This window comes from Hylobates moloch, unplaced genomic scaffold, assembly GCF_009828535.3.
Source record: "Hylobates moloch isolate HMO894 unplaced genomic scaffold, HMol_V3 SCAFFOLD_20, whole genome shotgun sequence".
NCBI classification, from domain to species: domain Eukaryota; kingdom Metazoa; phylum Chordata; class Mammalia; order Primates; family Hylobatidae; genus Hylobates; species Hylobates moloch.
This window is the reverse complement of record NW_026652295.1, coordinates 53,710,116-53,731,843: the sequence shown is the minus strand read 5'-3', so window position 1 is coordinate 53,731,843 and position 21,728 is coordinate 53,710,116. Positions and strand designations below refer to the sequence as shown.

General features: G+C 35.2%; 1 protein-coding gene across 1 annotated transcript in view; it reads left to right on the top strand.

Annotated features, from left to right (window-relative positions):
• The window catches only part of COL21A1 (collagen type XXI alpha 1 chain), a 197,528-nt gene that overhangs the window by 142,024 nt on the left and 33,776 nt on the right, over positions 1 to 21,728 (top strand). The window contains exon 17 of the mRNA XM_032141032.2: positions 11,714 to 11,767. Within this exon, the coding sequence (XP_031996923.1) occupies positions 11,714 to 11,767 (54 nt within the window). The remainder of the gene's footprint in view (positions 1 to 11,713; positions 11,768 to 21,728) is intronic.

Sequence of the window (21,728 nt, the reverse complement as noted above, 5' to 3'; positions counted from 1 at the left end):
GTACAGAATTCCTCGTACCCTTTATCCAACTTCTGTTGAAGTTAACATTTATATTACTATGGTATATTTGTCAAAACTGAGAAACCAATATTGGCACATTACTGTCAACTGGACTCCATACTTTATTTGGGTTTCATTAGTTTTTCTACTAATGTAATTTTTCTGTGCCAGGATCCAGTCCAGGATACCACATTACATTTATTTGTCATGTCTTCCTATTTCCCACTGATCTGTGATAGCTTATCAGTCATTTCTTGTCTGTCATGACTTTGATGGTTTTGAAGAGTATTGACCAGGTATTTTGTAGAATATCACTCAGTTTGAGTTTGTTTCATGCTTTCCTCGTGATTAGATTCGGATTATGGATTTTTTTTCTGGAAAAGGATAACAGAGAGTTCAAGTGCCCTTTTTATCAAATCAGAATGTACATGCTATCCAGATGAATATTCATTGGTGATATTAATGATGATCACCTGTTTTATAGTATTTACAAGCTTTCTTACTACTTTTTCATCCCATATTCTGTTCTTTGGAAGCAAGTCACCAAATTCAAGCCCCACTCAAGGTGGGGTGTAGACTTAAGCTCCAAATCTTAGAGGGAAGAGTGTCTTCATGTCTCTAAATTTATTTGGGGAGAGTTGCCATCTTAACAATATTGAATTTTTCAATCCATGAACATAGTACGTTGTTTCACTTATGTGAGCTTTCTTTATTTTATCTCAGCAAAGTTTTGTAGTTTTCAGATCTTGTAAGTCTTCTGTTAAGTTCATATCTAAGTTTTTTATTGTCTTTCTTCATACTCATAAATGGACTTTGAAAAATTTTTCAGTTTGTTGCTAGTATATGGAAATGTTATTAGTTTTTGTATCACCTACAATCTTGTTAAATTCTCTTATTAGTTCCTGCAACTTTTTTTGTTGATTTCTCAGGTTTTTCTACATAGATGATTATATTGACTACAAATAAAGACAGTTTTCTTCTTCTATACTAATTTATATGAAATTTATTTATTTTAATAGTTTTATTCACTAAACAAGCCCTCAAGACAATAACAAATAGAAGGCATAAAAGCATATATTTTTGCCTTGCTTCTGACCTTAGGTAAAAACCATCAGTCTTTTAACATGGAATGTTAGTTGTTGGTTTTACATAAAAGCCCTGCATCAGGATGAGAAAATTCCCTTTTGTTCCTAGTCTATTGAGAGTTTTCTTTTAAAATATCATGATTAGATGTTGAATTTTGTAAAAAAAAAAAAAAAAAAAAAAAAAGCCTTTTCTGCCTTCACTGACTTGATTATATAATTTTCTCTCATATTTTCTTAATATACAACATTGATTTTTGTATGTTACACTAATTTTGCATTATTGGGATAGACCACAATTGGTTATCTTATAATATTCTTTATATATATTACTGGATTCAATTTGCAAATGTTTTATTTCATATTATTTGTATCTATGTTCATGGATGATTTTGATCAGCAGTTTTCTTTTTTGTGATATTTTTGTCTGGCTTTAATATCAAAACAATACTGGCTTTTCTTTTCTAAAAGCATTTGTGTAGCGTTGGTGTCATTTCTTCCTTATATGTTTGGTAGAATTCACCAGTGAAACCCTCTGGGCCTGAGCTTTGCAGGTGTGTTGTATGGCTCAGGAACATTTTAATTAATAATGCACCTATTTAGATTTTATCTTTCTTCTTGAGCAACCTTCAGCAATTTGTACCTTTCAATGAATTTGTCCATATCATTTAACTTGCAAATTTCTTGGCATATTTTGTTTTTTTGTGTTTTTTTTTTTTAATTATACTTTAGGTTTTAGGGTACATGTGCACAACGTGCAGGTTTGTTACATATGTATCCATGTGCCATGTTGATTTCCTGCACCCATTAACTCGTCATTTAGCATTAGGTATATCTCCTAATGCTGTCCCTCCCCCCTCCCCTAACCCCACAACAGTCCCCGGAGTGTGATGTTCCCCTTCCTGTGTCCATGAGTTCTCATTGTTCAATTCCCACCTATGAGTGAGAACATGCGGTATTTGGTTTTTTGTCCTTGCGATAGTTTACTGAGAATGATGTTTTCCAATTTCATCCATGTCCCTACAAAGGACATGAACTCATCATTTTTTATGGCTGCACAGTATTCCATGGTGTATATGTGCCACATTTTCTGAATCCAGTCTATCGTTGTTGGACATTTGGGTTGGTTCCAACTCTTTGCTATTGTGAATAGTGCCGCAATAAACATACGTGTGCATGTGTCTTTATAGCAGCATGATTTGTAGTCCTTTGGGTATATACCCAGTAATGGGTGGCTGGGTCAAATGGTATTTCTAGTTCTAGATCCCTGAGGAATCGCCACACTGACTTCCACAATGGTTGAACTAGTTTACAGTCCCACCAACAGTGTAAAAGTGTTCCTATTTCTCCACATCCTCTCCAGCACCTGTTGTTTCCTGATTTTTAAATGATGACCATTCTAACTGGTGTGAGATGGTATCTCACTGTGGTTTTGATTTGCATTTCTCTGATGGCCAGTGATGATGAGCATTTCTTCATGTGTTTTTTGGCTGCATAAATGTCTTCTTTTGAGAAGTGTCTGTTCATGTCCTTTGCCCACTTTTTGATGGGGTTGTTTTTTTTCTTGTAAATTTGTTTGAGTTCGTTGTAGATTCTGGATATTAGCCCTTTGTCAGATGAATAGGTTGCAAAAATTTTCTCCCATTCTGTAGGTTGCCTGTTCACTCTGATGGTAGTTTCTTTTGCTGTGCAGAAGCTCTTGAGTTTAATTAGATCCCATTTGTCAATTTTGGCTTTTGTTGCCATTGCTTTTGGTGTTTTAGACATGAAGTCCTTGCCCACGCCTATGTCCTGAATGGTATTGCCTAGGTTTTCTTGTAGGATTTTAATGGTTTTAGGTCTAACATTTAAGTCTTTAATCCATCTTGAATTAATTTTTGTATAAGGTGTAAGGAAGGGATCCAGTTTCAGCTTTCTACATATGGCTAGCCAGTTTTCCCAGCACCATTCATTAAATAGGGAATCCTTTCCCCATTTCTTGTTTTTGTCAGGTCTGTCAAAGATCAGATAGTTGTAGATATGCGGCATCATTTCTGAGGGCTCTGTTCTGTTCCATTGATCTATGTCTCTGTTGTGGTACCAGTACCATGCTATTTTGGTTACTGTAGCCTTGTAGTATAGTTTGAAGTCAGGTAGCGTGATGCCTCCAGCTTTGTTCTTTTGGCTTAGGATTGACTTGGCGATGCGGGCTCTTTTTTGGTTCCATATGAACTTTAAAGTAGTTTTTTCCAATTCTGTGAAGAAAGTCATTGGTAGTTTGATGGGGATGGCATTGAATCTATAAATTACCTTGGGCAGTATGGCCATTTTCACGATATTGATTCTTCCAACCCATGAGCATGGAATGTTCTTCCATTTGTTTGTATCCTCCTTTATTTCATTGAGCAGTGGTTTGTAGTTCTCCCTGATTCTGGGCATATTTTGTTTACAATATTGCCTTATTCTTGTCCTTTTAATGTCTGTAGGTTTGTAGTAATGTGCTTTATTTCATTCCTGATATTATATGTGTTGTAATGATAATTTCTCATTGATACTTTACAATTGAAATCAAGCACTGCAGAATATTTCCTACTCTTCCCCTCTGTCATTTGAGCCTGGTTCTTTTTTGTTCTTGGATAGCTTTCTCTTATTTTTTTCCATGGGAATTTGTCTGTTTAAGCCTTCTTTCTCCCATAGGGTCAATAATAATAAGCTTCACCCCCCTAGGGAACTATTATTTCATCTATATTTTTCAAGGGACTTGTATAAAATTGTGTGAGTTCCTCTCATGATTTTTAAAAAGTTTTCTCTGTTTTAATGAGTATTCTCCCTTGGTCATCATTTCTTACTTTGAATATTTATGCCTTCACTCTCTACTTTTTTTTTTTACTTTAATATGTTTCTGGTTTCCCTCCTGTGTTGGACTTTTTCAAAGATCCAACATTGTAATTTAATTTTTGACTTCATTAAATTTTTGTTTTTTACTTTTATCCTATTTTATGTCTTTATTCTTTTTTCCTACATTTTTTCTAGCTTTTGCAGTTGAGAATTGAATTCATTTACATTCATTTTTTGTTATTTTTTATCTAAGTAGTTAAACTGAATATTTTTCTCATCTTTGTTTAAGTTGTATCCCCTTGATTCTGATATGCAATGTTTTCATTAACTTTTTTTAAAAGAAATTTTGTAATTCTAGTTTTTCTCTATTTCCTAAGAGTCGTTTAAAGAGTTAAAAGTCTTTTTAGGGTGAAAATCCTTTTATTTAGATTTTGTTGCTAATTTCTGATATTATTGCGCTGTATCAGAGAATGTTTGTATAATTTCTTCTTTATAAGTTTTAGTGAATTTTTTCTTTGACTTATTGTATGTTTAATTTTCAGGAATGTTCCCTGTGCATATGAGAAGGTAAATCTCTATTTTCAGAGTGTAAAACTCAATATACATTCATAAGAACTACCTTATTGAATATCTTATTTAGATCTTCTATAACTTAATTCTTTGTTTGTTTGGCCTGTCTTGAACAGAGAGTGGTGTATTAGTGTCCTATTATTCGTGCATTTTTGTTTCTTTTTTCTTTCACCTTCTGTTTCATGAATGTAGTTTCTACGTTATTCATTGTATAGATATTTTTAACTACTACATCTTCATTTTGAATTGTGGCTTTAGCATTATAAAATATATTTTTTGTTTCCTTTAATAATTTTTCACTTGAATTTTACCTTCTCTGGTATCAGGATTACACGTTATCTTTTTGATTATTTTTATTTGCTTGCTGCACCTTTGCCCATCCTTCTATTGTCTAGCTTTAGCTTTTTGAGTCACTTTGTTTTAGTTGTGTCTCTTGTATCAAGCATAGAGTTGGTCTTTGCTTCTTAAAGCAATCTGAATATTTTATTTTAATAGATTAAGTCTATTTTCACCCATTGTCTGATAGGTTTGGTCTTATCTCTGTCAAAATACTCACGTTGTAATTTTGTTATCTTATTATGTAAATTATGCTATACTGACTGTATTTCTTTCTCAATGTGTTTTTGTTGCCTTTTCCTATTCTGCTTTTAATTTCTTTGGGATTTAGGAAAATTTATATTTTTATTTTAGTGGTCTTTATACTACGTTTACTACGCCTTGTACATATCCGTTTCAGAATTCTGTTATTCTCCCTTTACATACCTTGAGCATCAACTCTTTGTTGTGTTAAATTTAAATTATACCCTATTATCTATATTAATGAATTCTATTTTCTCCTTTTCCTTATCCTTTTCTTCTTGTTTAATTATTTATACCTTATCAGATTATATAATATTTATAAAATACTTTTTACACTTTATCTTTGTTTCAGATCTGCAATTAAATATACTCAGTGTCTGTCACCAGCACCTTTACCAATATTCAACAGTCACGTTTGGGTTTAATAAAGGTTTTCCTCCTTTGGAAGGGCTTGTGAATACAGTATTCTGAATTCTTGATATTTTAGTATGTTTTTCTACACTTTTATTATTTGAGTGACAGCTTGGCTAACTATAAAACCCTTGTCTCACTGTTTTTCACTGTTTTTTCTTTTTCTGAATTTCTTAGAAATATTGCTTACACTGCCAACATGTATGTTGCTGATGTCAATCTAATTGTCTTTCCTTTGTGACTCTTTTTCATATGACGATGAGAGTTTAAAACAAAAACAATTTTGCATTTAAAGTCTAATAGCATATGTTTCAGAATTTAAAATCCCAGTTACTCCAAAAAGCTTTAGAAAGGAAGATTCAGGGATTTTTTTTTCTGGAATGTTCTTTTGAATTATAGTTTTAAATATAAATTCTGTTACTTTTTTTGGTTTATATCTCAAGGACTCCAATTACAGATATGTTGAAATTTATTTGTCTTCTATCATTTCTGATCCTTTTAATGTGTTTCAAAAGTCTATTTTTATTGGCTATGCTTGTTTTCTCCTCATTGCCGTTTATAATTTTAAGTTAAATCTATTCTCCCTTGGTTTCTAGTAATTTAATCATCATTCTCATCTGAGATGATTTTGTCTTTTTGATTCCTGAATAAAATCTTATTTCATATCTCCCTTTTATACATTTTTATTCTGAATTTTTTAACTAATAAAAATACTTGGCTGGGCACAGTGGCTCACGCCTGTAACCCCAGCACTTTGGGAGGCCGAGGTGGGTGGATCACGAGGTCAGGAGATCGAGACCCTCCTGGCTAACACGGTGAAACCCCATCTCTACTAAAAATACAAAAAAATTAGCCGGGCTTGGTGGCGGGAGCCTGTAGTCCCAGCTACTGAGGAGGCTGAGGCAGGAGAATGGCAGGAACCCGGGAGGCGGAGCTTGCAGTGAGCCAAGATCGCGCCACTGCACTCCAGCCTGGGCGACAGAGTGAGACTCAGTCTAAAAAAAAAAAAAAAAAAAAAAAAAACTTGTATAAAGTTTGTTAATCCAGGTTACAGTATTTTGTTTCAGTTTTCTTTATTTTTGTGTGAGGAAAATATGAAAAGTTTTTACTGTTTTTTTCCTTTTGTTCTTTTTTTGGATATTATCTGCCAATTCTTTGCAAATTTGAAATATCCTGTATATATTTTGACCCGTAATAATAAACAGGGTTGTACATGTTTGGATAGCTTGCTGGTCTTCTTAGTTGTAGATTTTCTCTTCTTTTATGTATAATGAAGTTAGAAGTTTCTTTAGTTAATGAGATTACTGGGTAGGACTTGGTGTGTTTTCTGCTGGGGATGTGGAGGAGTGAGAAACATAATGTGTTGAATTTAGATTCTTGTGGCACATCCATGGGAAGATGTTGAGTAAGCAGTTATACACAGATAATAAGCTCCATCTTATTTAGAGAAGGGGAAAGAATGAGATATAGAACAGAGTTGTAAGGAATTATCTTAGATTGAATGAAGGACTCCTGTTTACTGTAATAAAATAAAAGAGGAATAGATGGGTGCAGATGCAGGTAAGTGTGTTCGTTTGGTGGCAGAATGTTTGTATCCTGTTTTTTCTTAGAATGTTGGGAGAAGGAGAAAAAAGCTTTTGTTGATTGGAGAATATTTTATATAGCAGAAACTTTCTATATACATGAAAAATGTGGCAGAGAAGAGATAAAGGAAATATAGAAGTTGCATTGAAGTCCAGTTGAAGCTGGAAGTTATAATCTGTATGATTATTATAGTATTTTTCCTCCATAGCCATACTTCAAACATAAGCATAGGCTGAGGCTGTTTTCAGTTTGGTTTACTCAACACTGGAATTTGCATAAACCAGTATGGTGGATGCAGAGTGAGGTAAAGGGCAAGAATTTTAGTTAGAAAGTGGTTGAAATAATTAAATGTGGTATTTAAGCTAGATATGCAAGAACCAAAGACAGAAAAGGAGAGATTATAACAAAAGGCATAACTCATTGGATACTTTCCAAGAGCTTGGTTCTTTTTACAGCACTGTACATACATTTTCTCATTGATCTCATAAATCATTATGAGTTGTAAGTGGAAAAAATTTATCCTTTCACAGATGAGGAAACAAAGAACTAGAGTAAATAACTTGTCCAAGGTGACGTAGCCATAACAACAACCAATGAAAATTCTGCTCACCAACTGGTTGGAAATCATGTTGTACCCAAATATTCTCTCCTAGTTATAGAAAATAATGATGAAACTATTGACCCTACTGTTTTTAATGATATCTTAACTGGAATAAAGAAGGATTGGCTTTATGTTTAAAAATACTCATTTTGCCAAAATTATAATGACAAACTATAGCAGTTCAAGTATTGAAATAACTTATATTATTTGAAAATAATATAGCCAAAAATACATCATGAATAAAGGGTTGTTAAAACCTCAACTTTTTGGTGGCAGTGGATCTCCCTTTCTGTGCCAAGGGTTGCATAAGGCATTTTCACAAAGTCTTTTATTTTATTTTCCTAAAAAACAAAATCGATGAAGTTTGGAGTATTAATGGCATTTTATGCGTAACACCAGGTTCAAGGAGAGGAAGGGATTTAGTTAAACATGCACAGCTAGTTCCATGGCAGAGTGAGGGTTCCAGGTCTAGTTTGTATGCTCACTGATGTGCATGATACCTTCCAAATGTCCTGTCTGTTTACTTGGTCAGCTAGGAGAAGCTTCCTCAGTCTTACATCTTTAATACATCTGCAGGCATGCTAGAGATGTGTTTACAAATGAAGAATAAACTATGCCATAAGATCAAAGTCAAAATAAAGTGTTTCCTTAACAAAGCAAGGATCGTCCTCAAAATTAAACTATATTTTCATGATCAGTAAACCATACCTTCCACCTGATTTTGAGGATTGCTATAAGCAAACTAAATTACTTTCCATCCTTTTATTTTTTTGTGGGTAAATGCCAAAGACCACAGCATGAAAGGAAATACACATGGAGTGCAAGTTTCACATGCCTGGTTTTAGTTAAATTTCCTATTTTTAAAGAACTGTTTTGTTGTGGAATAAATCATTTTTGACGTTAGCTCTAGAAATTAGATTGAGAAATAATGTTAAGGATGGCATTTTCTCGATTATGTTATATCAAGAAAGGAGTTAATAACGGAATAGAAAAACAATAAATTGGAGATGGGGCCGTGTTTTATACTTTTTCAAATGCCAAACAAACTGACCTGCACCAGGTTATCCAGGTCATAAAAGTAATCAAGTGATCAGGTTAAGTTCTGGTAACAATACTAAATTTCACAAGCTGGTTGTATCTTGCATTTGATTATTTCAAGGAAAATGCCAAGTAGAAATTATCCTTTTATTTCTTGATGAAACATTATTAAAATCTATTATTAAAAAATCAAGAGAGTGTTCTTAGGTAAAGACGACTGGCCATTATCTTGTAATAACTGACTGCATAATTGTCCAACAGTAAATACTAGAGCTTTATCCACAAACGTTTTTCCCATTTCCTTTATCCCTTTGAAATTGAACATTGAAGAATAAATAGTCTCTTCCACCTTCCTTGATATACTCCAATGATTGTAAAGAAGGGTACTTGTAGTTTTATATTATGTTTGGCACTAGTCTACGTATTGTAGGTGATTAAAAAAACTCCTATAAGTCATGTTTTCTACCTTTAAAAGAATGTGCAAGTCAAGCAAATAACACATATAAACAAGACACCTGCTGAACAACTTAGCATAATAAAATTCAGTGCTAAGCGAAAAGCTATACAGTGTTATAGTATTTCACAGAAGAGAGGGATTCATAAGTCCAGAAAGAGTCTGTAAGTCTGTTTTGAGATCTGGGCTAAAGTAGTGTTTCTCAAAGTGTTGTCCCGAGACTAGCAGTCTCAGCACCTTCTGTAAACTTATTAGAAATGCAGATTTCGGGGCTTGCCCCAGACCTACCGTATCAGGATCTCTGGGTTGGGGCCCACAATGTGCAGTTTAACAAACCTTCCGGGTGATTCAGATGAAGCTAAATTTTGAGAATCACTGCTATAGATAATAAAGAATGTGATATTTTATTCAGTTAATATGTTGTGTCTAATATAAATTAGGAAGAATATAATCAGTTAAATCCTCAAATAATTGTGGAACTTCATTATTGATAAACCTTGCTGATGGCTACTTACGTTTTTAAAACTCCTGCTAATTAAAATAAAATGATATTAGGTCAATGGACAGACAGAAAAAAGTAGAGATTTTATAAATCAAAGTAGTTATGATTTTATAAATCAAAGTAGTCATCTAATCATGTATTTTGCCATTACTTTTAATGGCAAAAACTGCAATTACTTTTGCACCAACCTAATAATTTCAAATTAATTGTTTCTACTATTTGGCAAGTGCCTTACCTTCTTTATTTTATATATAGAAAATTTAACCATAGATTGTTTTATAAGTCACATATGACAGTACCTGGAAGTAGGAGAAGTTAAATGATCTAATGACTTATAGCAGTGCTGGTTCTCAAATGGCTGCATTAGAATCACCTAGAAGAATTATTAACACAGATTGCTGGCCCCCACCCAGAGATTCTGGCTTAATATGCTGCAGTATGGCCTGAAATTTTATATTCTGAAGAAGTTCCCATGTTACATGAAGAAGTTGATCTTGCCTGGTCTGAGGACCATATTTGAGAACTACTAATATGAGAGATTCCTTCTGACTATTGATATGAGTGTTAAGTTCAGATAAAAATATTGCATTATTTCTCCATAGTATTAGGATCTAACATATCCCTTGTCTTGAATTTTTTCAGGCTTTTAAAACTAGCTTTCAAACTAAGTGGATCCAACATTTTTTCCTCCAATATTTTTATATGCTTTTCTGTAGAACTATTGGATTAGCAATAACTTCTCTCCCTCTAATTTGGTTAATTTTCAGGAAAGCATTAATCTTTGCTCCTTCTATCCTCAACTAGTGTTTGTAAATAAAACTGGTATAGATGAAATATTTGGCTTTAGTTGGCATTTCACAGTTCTAACAAAATGCAGGAATTCATACAAGTGGGAGAATTGTTGTTTATATAATGTGATATGGTTGAATTTTTTTCTAAGTACTGATTATGTTTGCCAAATTTTAGAGGCTCTTCTGTGCTTTATTTTCTATGATTTTGGGAAATTCATTAGAATATGAAATTATGGATGACAGTGTTGTAATATGCTTCAGTGCATTGCATTCTGAGACTCTTTCTCCCTTAAACTTACTTCAACTCAGGTATTTGAGACACTTACAGGAAAAAATGCTTTTATTTTACTTCCTATCTTGCTTTCATCTAGGATAAAATGTTCTTTCTGGTATGAAACAAGTGTGGCAAATTGCTTGCAGAGAACTTTGCTTGTTGTGATGCAGCATTTTGCTTGACAGAAACAAATGCATGGCTCATAATGACTGTTAGATTTCAAAAAGTCTGGGGTGTGTACATGTGTGTATATGTGTCAACAGGCTCTTCCTTGCTATCCTTCATTTTGCTCAGATAGTTTAATAGTCGTACTAATCTGCAGATATTACACATTTTAGGATTATACTCAGCTAATATTTATTGTTTTAGTAGAAGAAGTGTCAGATACATTTGTATTCACTAGCAATTGATTCATTTGGGAAAAAAATTTAGCTTCCAAAACGTAGATGTAAAATAAGATGCTTAACTTGAGCATAGTAATGTAAAGGTATATATCGCTAAAAACAATTATAATTTAACAGCTACCTAAAATATGCAGTGCCAGATAATTTCAACTAATAACCTATAAATAACTCCATTCCTAATGAAAGTTTTGTTTTTACTTTAAAATGTAGCTCTTTGAAGGCAAGGTCAAATTAGGTCCAACATAATGATCAATTTTAAAATAAAAATGAAAAAGTATGTATGAATAGGACTGATATAGAATATTGGTCACATTTACCTTGCAGATAAGATGGTCTATTCTCATAAGAATGACTCTACAGTACCACAGTTATTTTATACTTAATTATCTGCCATTATGTACACATTTTTGTTGTTTATATGGTCACTTTATGAATTTCTGAAAAAGTTATTTGATGTCAGGAAAAGTTAATATCAATAGTCCAGAAGTAATTTTAATTTTTCCGTTTGTATCTAATGTTCTTTAATATGTAATGTTATATATTGTTATTTTGGTAAGCAGACCTCAGGATTGAATTCTCTATTTCTTTTTATCAAATCATTAAAAGGGAGAAGCAGGATCCCCTGGTGCCCCGGGGCAGGATGGAACACGGGGAGAGCCTGTGAGTACCTTCTCATTGCAGTTCTAAAAGATGAAGTTCTTTCCCTGTTATGAAATCCCTTTTGGTTATTTAAATTCTTCTCTCAGATGCCCTATTATTTGTTCAGTGACTTCCAGATTTTAGATGTTGTAGAAGCTCCTTGTGAAACACCATCAAATATTGAAACGTTGAATCCTCTTTTAGAAACCAGGAAGAATTTTGCAAACAGTGTGAGTCACAAACCGCAAGCACTCATGCCCAAACAAATGCGTGATTAACACAAACATCATGGTCTGTTGCTGAGCCTTTAGTCACTGTCACTTTACCACTCATCTATCGTTTCATAGTATACTCTTTGGGATCTTGTGTTCAATGAAAATCAGGAGTAGAGAAACATGACTAAGAAAGTACTGAATCTGAATCCTAGATATCTACATTTTTAGCAAGTGTCCCAGGTGATTGTGCTTCAGGTGAGTTTTAAAAATATAGTTTGCCCCCACATTTTATTCCTCCAACTCATGGCCAACATTTAAATACCAGCAGATCTTATTGTATTCATCAAAGGTACCTACCCTCAAGAAATTTGAAATTTGCCTTGTGGGAGCTAGGTTAAGAATTGAAGTAATAGCTGAGATGTATTTTTATCACATCTATCACAAAGTGTTCAGTTGAGATTTCAGGATTTAACTATTGTACATAAGAGGGAGAAAGGTATCACCAAAGCTTCTTAAATAGGGTAGAGGGATTAAACTACTCTTAAAGTTACTTAATAAAATTTTCATTGAATTTCATCTTGTATATGATTTTGTACTGGGGCAAGTTCTATATAATGCTATTGCCTCCCAGAAGCTTATAATTTAATTTGGAAGACTGAAAAAAATGATGCAAATAATTACCAACTCTTTATAGTATGTGCCAAATATGAATCTGATATGGAGTCAGAAAGCCAGGGTTTGGAAATGATTACTGCTACATTTCAGCAGTGTGAGCTTGGAGAAGTCACTTCACATCCCTGAATATGTTCCTCTAAGTGTGAATAGTGTAGATGCTTATAATGCTTACTTCACAGGGTTGTTGTGAAGCTTACGTAGGAAATGTTTAAAAATTGTAAAAACATTGCACAAATGCATGGGCCTATTCTAAGTGCTGAAAGAGTATAGGAAGGTAGTCCTGTTATTGAGGTGCTTGAAAACATTGTACCAAGGGTTTGCGCCAGATTTATTCATGAAAGGATGACTGGGAATCAAAGGAAGACAGGAGAGAGAGAACTCATCTGAATGAAGACACATATGTGACATGGTTAAAGGTGTGCCCAGGAAATAATGAAACGATCTTAACGAGGTCCTGAATCTGCAGAGAAGGGTCTCTGTTGCGTGTTAGAAAGTAAAGGTAGAAACTTGGCTAGGGCCATAAAGTGGAAAGCCTTGACTCCAAGTTTGAAAAGTAAACCTTATTCATTTGTCATTGAATTTTTGTGAGAAAAAAAGATAACATAGTAAAAAGAACTGTTTTAGAGGCAGTGTATGAGCTCCTGGTGTGGAACGATTGGAAAGGAGAAGAAACTGGGAACAGGGCACTAGTTAGCAGGCTGTTTTGACAGACCAGGCATGAAGTAGAAGGCCTCAACCAGGCATAGAGTGAGTTCAGTAGGGCAGCATGAGCTCAACATATCTGAGCCATAGTTGCTGCTATTTAAGAAAAATTAGGAGACTTGGTAACTGGATATAAGACTGGGTGTGATTGTTTATGTTATTGTTTCAGAATATAAAGTGTGCGTGTGTGTGTATGTGGGTGTGTGTGTATGAGAGAAAGAGAATAAGAAACACAAAGAGAGGTGAGAGAAAGAAAGGTGAATGGGAAGAAGAGAAGGAAAAAGAGGAAGAGGGAAATAAGAGATAATAGATATGAGAGCTTGGATATAATTTAGGATGTGACGGCCGGGTGCGGTGGCTCACGCTTATAATCCCAGCACTTTGGGAGGCTGAGGCGGCTGGATCACGAGGCCGGGAGATAGAGACCATCCTGGCTAACACGGTGAAACCCCGTCTCTACTAAAAATACAAAAAATTAGCCGGGTGTGGTGGCGGGCGCCTGTAGTCCCAGCTACTCAGAGAGGCTGAGGCAGGAGAATGGTGTGAACCCGGGAGGCGGAGCTTGCAGTGAGCCGAGATTGCGCCACTGCACTCCAGCCTGGGCGACAGAGAGAGACTCCTTCTCAAAAAAAAAAAAAAAAAAAAAAATTAGGATGTGACTGTGTTCTAAATGTTTGTGAGTTAGTTATTTGGAATCTGTAACTCATTCTCCAGTAGAAACAATGTTAGAAGGGGCAGACTGACCGGCAAGTCTGTGTAGACCATAATTCAATGTGAGGAGCACATATTTACTTTGAACATGATACTATTGAAATATCTTAATAAAACCTAAAAATATAAAAGAAATATTAAACATAGGCCGGGTGCGGTGGCTCATGCCTGTAATCCCAGCACTTTGGGAGGCCGAGGCGGGCAGATCATGAGGGCAGGAGATCGAGACCATCCTGGCTAACACGGTGAAACCCTGTCTCTACTAAAAATACAAAAAATTAGCAGGGCGTGGTGGCACGTGCCTGTAGTCTCAGCTACTCGGGAGGCTGAGGCAGGAGAATCGCTTGAACCTGGGAGGTGGGGGTTGCAGTGAGCCAAGATCGTGCTACTGCACTCCAGCCTGGGTGACAGAGCAAGACCCTGTCTCAAAAAATATATATATAAAATATAAAATGAGGAGTGCTTAGAAGATGCTTTCCTTTCCCGTGGGTGCTTGTTTCTCACTTTTATCCCCAAGCAGACACTGATTTGGGTTTGTTTTTGCCCTGCCTGCTCTCACTTTATTCAAGACTTATTCCTGTCTAGACTTGTTGCACTAGAATAATTTACCATTCCAGGGAGTGTGACCCTTTAGATTTTAACCATTTCCTTCTTTTCTTTTTTCCTTTCCTCCCAATATTCCTTCCACCCCTGTAATGTTTAGCTTCAGTGGTGAGGGAAACACAGTGACTGCCTCAGGGAGGCTTACAGCCTAGTTGGGGAGATAGATAGTAAAACGATAAACAAGCAAAAACTAAATTACCAAGTTCAAAAAGATAGACAAACAAGGTGCTGAGGCAAAGAATAATGTGAATGGGGTAGTAGAGGTTACTGAGATGAAATTTTTCCTCCTAAATCTAGTGGGTAAAAAACTGTGAGTTACTGAGTGAGACTCTCCTACTCTGGCCCAATGGACTGGGGAAGACAGGAGACGCTCCTTTACTTCTTTTCTGCCATTCCCCTCTCTTTCTTGATGAATGGCAAAGAGGAAGCCAAGTTTCCTATGCCAGGAAATGCACCCTGTTAGGAAAGCAATTCATAGGTTAAGTGTCTCAAACTTGCTGATGTCTGGAAACAATTCTTCTGGTCTGTATTTTCTTCCAAATAAGAACAGATAGTGTTACAAGCTATTTTTTTTAATTTTTTTACAATTAATGAAAACTTGGTTTTTATTATGCTGTGCAAATGGATTCTTATCATTTGTGGAAAAGCTTTGAAAATAGAAAAAAAATCCATAAAGTTTATATATTTTGTGACACAAAGAAATAAACATTCTTCCATTGTGTGGGAATAATGGTTTTAAGTAGTTGTAATAAATGACTTGGCTCTACTATAAAGGGCATATTCACTTTATTCTATAATGTGGCAGCCAAGAAAATTAATGGAGCTCCACACGGAAGGACAGAAGCTCTTGGAAAAATGCTTTAAAGCTAATTAAACACAGCTTATGTCAGTCTAATGGTGATTCATCCCTGTAAGCAGATTGATACATATGAACACTAACTCCCAGAATTAAAATCAATGGCTAGCGCTATAATTTATTAGGAAATGATTATATTGCTTCAAAATACAAGTACATTCACATCAGTACTTTGAATTTGAAAGCTAGTATTTGTCGATCCTAAAAGTAATTTACTTTCTAAGTAGTAAATTATACCTAATTAACTTCAATTCAGGAAACTGTAAACTCAGGTCTAACACCGGATAGATTTATTATAACTTGTTTCAACCACGAATTGCTATGTTTAAAGATTATATTCTTTCAATTATTCAGCAGTATTTACTGAGTGTCTACTTTGTGCCAGACATTGTACTAATTGAAGAGAATGTGAAGATTAATTAATCATGGCCTGGCCATCAAGGAGTCAAATGAGCCAATAGATGGCAACACAGTATGAATGTTATGAACGTAAGTATGGGGGGAGCCTGAAAGGCTGTGGAAGATGTGTATAACCTTACAGGAGGCTGCAGGCATTGTCGAAAGGTATGCATTGTTAAAAAAAAAAAAAAAAAATTGCAGGTCAGACGTGGTGGCCCATGCCTGTAATCCCAGCATTTTGGGAGACCAAGGCAGGTGGATTACTTGTGGTCAGGAGTTTGAGACCAGCCTGGCAAACATGGTGAAATCCCATCTCTACTAAAAATACAAAAATCAGCCAGGCGTGGCGGTGGGCGCCTGTAATCCCAGCTACTTGGGGGGCTGTGGCAGGAGAATTGCGTGAACCTGGAAGGTGGAGACTGCAGTGAGCCAAGATCATGCCACTGCACTCCAGCCTGGGTGACAGAGGGAGACTCTGTCTCAAAAGAAACAAAAACAAAAAAACCAATATTATGAGATATAATTCACATACAGTTCACCTATTTAAAACGCATAGGAATGCCTTCTTAAAAACACAACTCTCTTGGCCAAATTCTGGATGATAGATATGAGTGGGCTAGTTGTTTGGCCTGGCAAGGCAGGAGTGTGTAGCATGCATGTTCCAAAATATAGAGGCAGAGGAAAGCATATTCTGAGAAGAGCTGACAGTAGTTCAGGCTGCCATGCGGTACATGAAACGGAAGTGATAGAAACAGTAGGTGAGGTTTTAGGGATAGATAGAGGCCAAACCAGGAAGGGCTTTAGGTGTCTGTGCTGTTTGCACTTAATTCTGAGAGTAATGGGAGCCCTACTTCCCTACTTAAAACTTTTGACTGGAAACAATTAGTGAGCTCTGTCACCTCTAGTAACAACTAAAGCGAGAGTGGTCAGAGTTGGGGGCGGGGAGAGTGGGAAGGATTTGAAATGAACTAAACAGGTACTAGCAGGGCTTGAGGATCCATTGGATGCGGGTAAGATAAGAGATGACTCTTCAAAAGTCTTACTGCATGGATGGATACAGAGGAACACCAAACAGTAAGCAGGGACTAGAACACAAAGAACCAGTTTTGGCTAGTGCAATTGATCCTAAAATATGTTTAAATGGAACATATCTAAATAATAAAAAAGGCATTTAAAGAGAAGGTCTATATTTTGAGATAATTAGAAAATAATAGGCTTGTAAAAACAGAAATTAATAAAATTTCAGTAAAAAGTTGTGGGTCAGATCCAAGGAAATTTTAGATGAATTTCTGTAAATACTAGTGGTAGTAGGTTCAAAAATGCCTCCCCCACAAAAATATCAGATCTTAAGTTCTGAAACCTGTAAATATGGTTTTATTTGGATAAAAAGGTCTTTGTAGAAATGATTAAGTTAAAGATCTTCTGATGGGGAGATTATCTTGGATTTTCTGGTGGGCATGAACCAGTCAGTTGAAAGTTCAGAGCAAAACTGAAGTTTCCTAGAGAAAGAAGCAATTCTCTCCATGGATTACAGTGTCAGCTCCTGTGTAAGAGTTTCCAACTTACACCTCCTATTTGCCTGTCTTATGGATTGGTATTTGCCTAGCCAGTCCCCACTCTTGCATAAACCAATATTTTGCAACAAATCTCTGCCATGTATGTGTGTGTATACATGCATTCATATATCTCAGCTGGTTCTGTTTCTCTGCTGGAACTCTGACTGATGCAGATTTTGTTTCCGGGAGTAAGTACCTAAGTACCTAAAATGTAGAGTGGCTTGGGAACTGGGTAATGTATAGAGGCTGTAAGAATTTTGAGGCACATGGTAGAAGTAGTCTATATTGCCTTGAACAGACTATTGGTAGAAATATGAATGTTAAAGATTGATAGTGAGGGCTCAGTGAAGAAGTGGAGGTCATGCGGAGAAAGCCTTTCTCATCTTAGAAAAAATGTATAGCATCATCAACACACTGTTGCTAGATGAATGGACATTAAAGACACTGTTGATAAAGGAGGAAAGGGGAACATGCTGTAGGAAACTGGAAGAATAGTGACACCTTGTCATAAAGTGGCAGAAAATTTAGCTAAATGATGTCCTGCTGTTTTGTGGAAAGTAAGACTTCTAAGTGATGAACTTGTATATTTAGCTGATGAGATTGCTAAGCAAAGTGCTAAAGATAGAGCATGATTTTTTTTTCTTACTGCTTATAGTAAAGTGTGAGGAGAAAAAGATATTTGAGGAAAGAACTGTTAAGCAAAAAGGAGCCAGCACGTGATGATTTGGGAAATATCCTGCTTATACAGATTACAAAAGATGTTAAAATTAGCAGATTCACTGTTACACAAGCATGCTGGAAAAAAGGTTAAGATTGTGGCTGGACAAAGTTTGCTAGTGCAAGAGATTAGGTAGAGGACTCATGAATCCATTCAACCAGCCCAGTGGAAGCCACAAATAAAGATATGAGACTATCCAGGAAAAACCTGGGGAGGAGCCTCTTGTCTAATTGTGTAAATCCTCATTATATATACAGGAAACTTACAAGGTTTTGATAATGTTATATCAGCAGAAACTCTGCCAGTTTGGAATGAAATGTACAGAGACAAGACAAAGTGAGGGAAGGCTGTTGGACACTCAAAATTTTTATAGGTAGAAAGCAGGCTGATAAAACTACTCAACTTCAATTATGTACTCTCTTTCAAGTAATAAAGAATAGTGATTCCAAGGCTGGCAGGGCCCCAAGCCCGGAAGGGTATTGCTAGGTCGTGAAACCTGATGGAATTTTTTCTGCTGGATTCAGCATCACAGAGGATCAGTGACTCTTTTCTTCTCTTTGAATGAATATGTTGATAACTTATCCTTTGCCTGTCTTAACACTGTAATTGGGAAATAGATAACTTGCTCTGTAGTCTATGGGTTCACAGATGGAAAGGGATTTTGTCCCATACCTGATTTAGATAACAAGATTTGGGACTTTAGAGCGATTTATTATTTAGATAAGAATTTGAACTTCACTGTAAATAGTTGAGACTTTTGTGGACATTGGATTGGGGTGGATGTATACTGTATGTGGGATGAATGTGAATCTTTGAAGGCCAGAGGGTAGACTGTGTTAGACTGAAAATTACGCTTCCCCGAGACATCAGCTCTTAATCTCCGGAATATGTAAATATTACCTTATTTGAAAAAAAGTTCTTTTGTAGATATGAATGAGTATCTTGTCATAGGGAGATTATCTTGGCTTACCCCAGTGGACCCTAAATGTCACACTAGTGTCCTTGTAAGAGAGAGGCAGAGGAAAATTTCACACAGAGAAGAGGAGGGAGTAATGAGACCATGGCGGCTAAGATTGGAGTGATGTATCCACAAGTCAAAGAATGCTGGCACTGACCAAAAGTTGAGAGAGGCAAATAATGGAATCTTCCCTTGAGCTTCTGGGGGACACACAGCCCTGAAAAGACTTTGACTTCAGACTTGTGCATTCCAGAACTGTGAGGGAATAAAATTCTGTTGTGTAAACCAAGTTTGTGGTAATTTGTTACAGTAGCTATTGGAAACAGTACACTAGGCTTTTCATTTAGTCTAGTTCTTAATCATTTTATGTAATGAACCTATATAAAAATGTATGTGAGTACACATTGGCGTATATTGCAAACTGTTGGTAGCATATGTGTTGATCAAAAATATTTGGGCTTCAGCAAGTCAATAAACAAGTTGGTTTCAATGACAATTTGAAAGCAAGACTCTTCAGTCAATATTTTCTGTACTATCAATTTTGTTAAATTATCACGTATTTTTAAAAACTTAATTTGTCTATTTCTCATTTTCCTACGTTTTCCATTATTGTATTTAGTAACTTTTAGCCCATATTTCTTCTCTGTGTTATCATATTGTAAATTTGAAGCAATTAAGTGGATGATACTTAATGTGCTATATATAATAGTTAAACAATATATGAATACGTATGCGTAAAAAAGGATCTGCATGGATACAGATCATATGGTTTAATTATATTTCAATTACTTCGCTAATTTTTCCCGAGTTGGGTTTTTGATGTCTGTTATGTTGCATTTTTCTTGCCTTTATTTTATGTTCTCCCATGAGCATAAACATAATAAACATAAACATATGTTCTCTCGTGTGCATAAACAAAAATAATTATTGTTTTTGTATTATAACAACAATTGAGGACTAGATTTTGAGTGCTTTTTAGTGTTTTTTTTCTTTTAAAAGATGCCAACTTTGTTAGACTACATTTTAGTTTTTATTCTAAGAATAAAGGACAAGATTGTTTCAAAGAATCCTTAATATTTTGGAAATTTATTTTCCTAACTTAATATTTTGGAACTTTCTTTTCCTAAAATCACTCTGATTTTATCTTGGGCAGCTAGGTGGATGGTGAGGGCAGAGCAACATGAGGGCAGCAGTAGAATAAATTTACTAGTAGTTGAAAAAACCGTAACATAAAATATTCATTTTCAACTGAGTTCAATTTTAGACCAAGTTATCACGTTGACGAGATAGTCTTCTTTGGTCAATTCTTGTCAACCAAGTTATCTGCAGAATAGTTTCCACTGCTGCTTTGTCATAGCTATTTTTGTCCTGGTGCTCAATCCTGATGGCATGTTGTATTTGGTGTTAATGTTTTCATCAGGCAATCTAAATCATTTGCTTTCTAGTTCTCTGCTCACCAGCCAGCCCCATTGTGTACAGGGAGCCTTAAGGCTCACAGTGAAAATTTTTAGGCAGGGACTGGGTTCTACTGTGAGCTGAGATCCCTGGAGCTCCATGAAAAGGAGAAAAAGAATGCCATGTTTCCTGGATCTATGGAGGTAAGTACATATTTCTTAATGAAGGATGGCCTTAGCAGTTTTATTTTGGAAATGTTTGCTGTCTCATTTTTCAAGGAATGAAGACATGGGGATCACTGTAGTGTGGTTGAAACACTGGCTCATAGAAGCTTTTATTGTTTCCTTTCCTCATGCCTTTCAAATTCTTGCTTAACCACATGTTATGCTTGTCTTTATGATGTAATGTTTATTGCTGAGCCAGTCCAAGTTACCATGTACTTAAGAGACAAGTAGATCTTTTGTTTAATCACCTTTTCTATGATGTGATTATTTGGCATATCAGTTTTATGCATATACACAGAAGACATGCATAAAATTATTGGGGAACATTCATGATGAATTGCTGTGATAATTTCCCTTGTGGAATTACCAATCTACTTTGTGATGCTAGTAAAGTGGAGGTATCTTTATTTGCCTGCTTGATTATGTTTTTTATTTAGATTGAAAAGAAAGAGGAGAAAAACCCTCTAGTTCTATTATTGTTTTTACTTGATTTGCAATTGTATGTTAAGGTGTTTCAGTCTTTTGTAATACTTTTTCTCACCCCTTTTTCAGGCTCCAGGAGTGGTACATACCCAGTATGTGCCAAGTAAACCAACTTTAACTTGACACTCATATATCTGCTATTACAAATTTCACACAGCAGTTCTTAGTGTGAAGGCAGCCCACATGTAACAATTTGGATAGTACAATTTGAAAATTCACTCGTATTTATTATTGTAATAATGTAGTTATGTATATAATTATTATAAAACAATATTACTATATAAAACACTTATGATAATATATCATTATAGTAATTATGTTTTAAAATCTAATTGAGAATAACTCTTACAATGCATTTTGAAATAGGCTTTATCTAAAATAATGTAGATGCTCAGGTTAGCTGTAGGATTGACTAAATTTGTAAGCAATATCTGTAACTTTTTGGTCTTCTACAATATGACACTTGGCAATGTAGTGACTGTGAAAA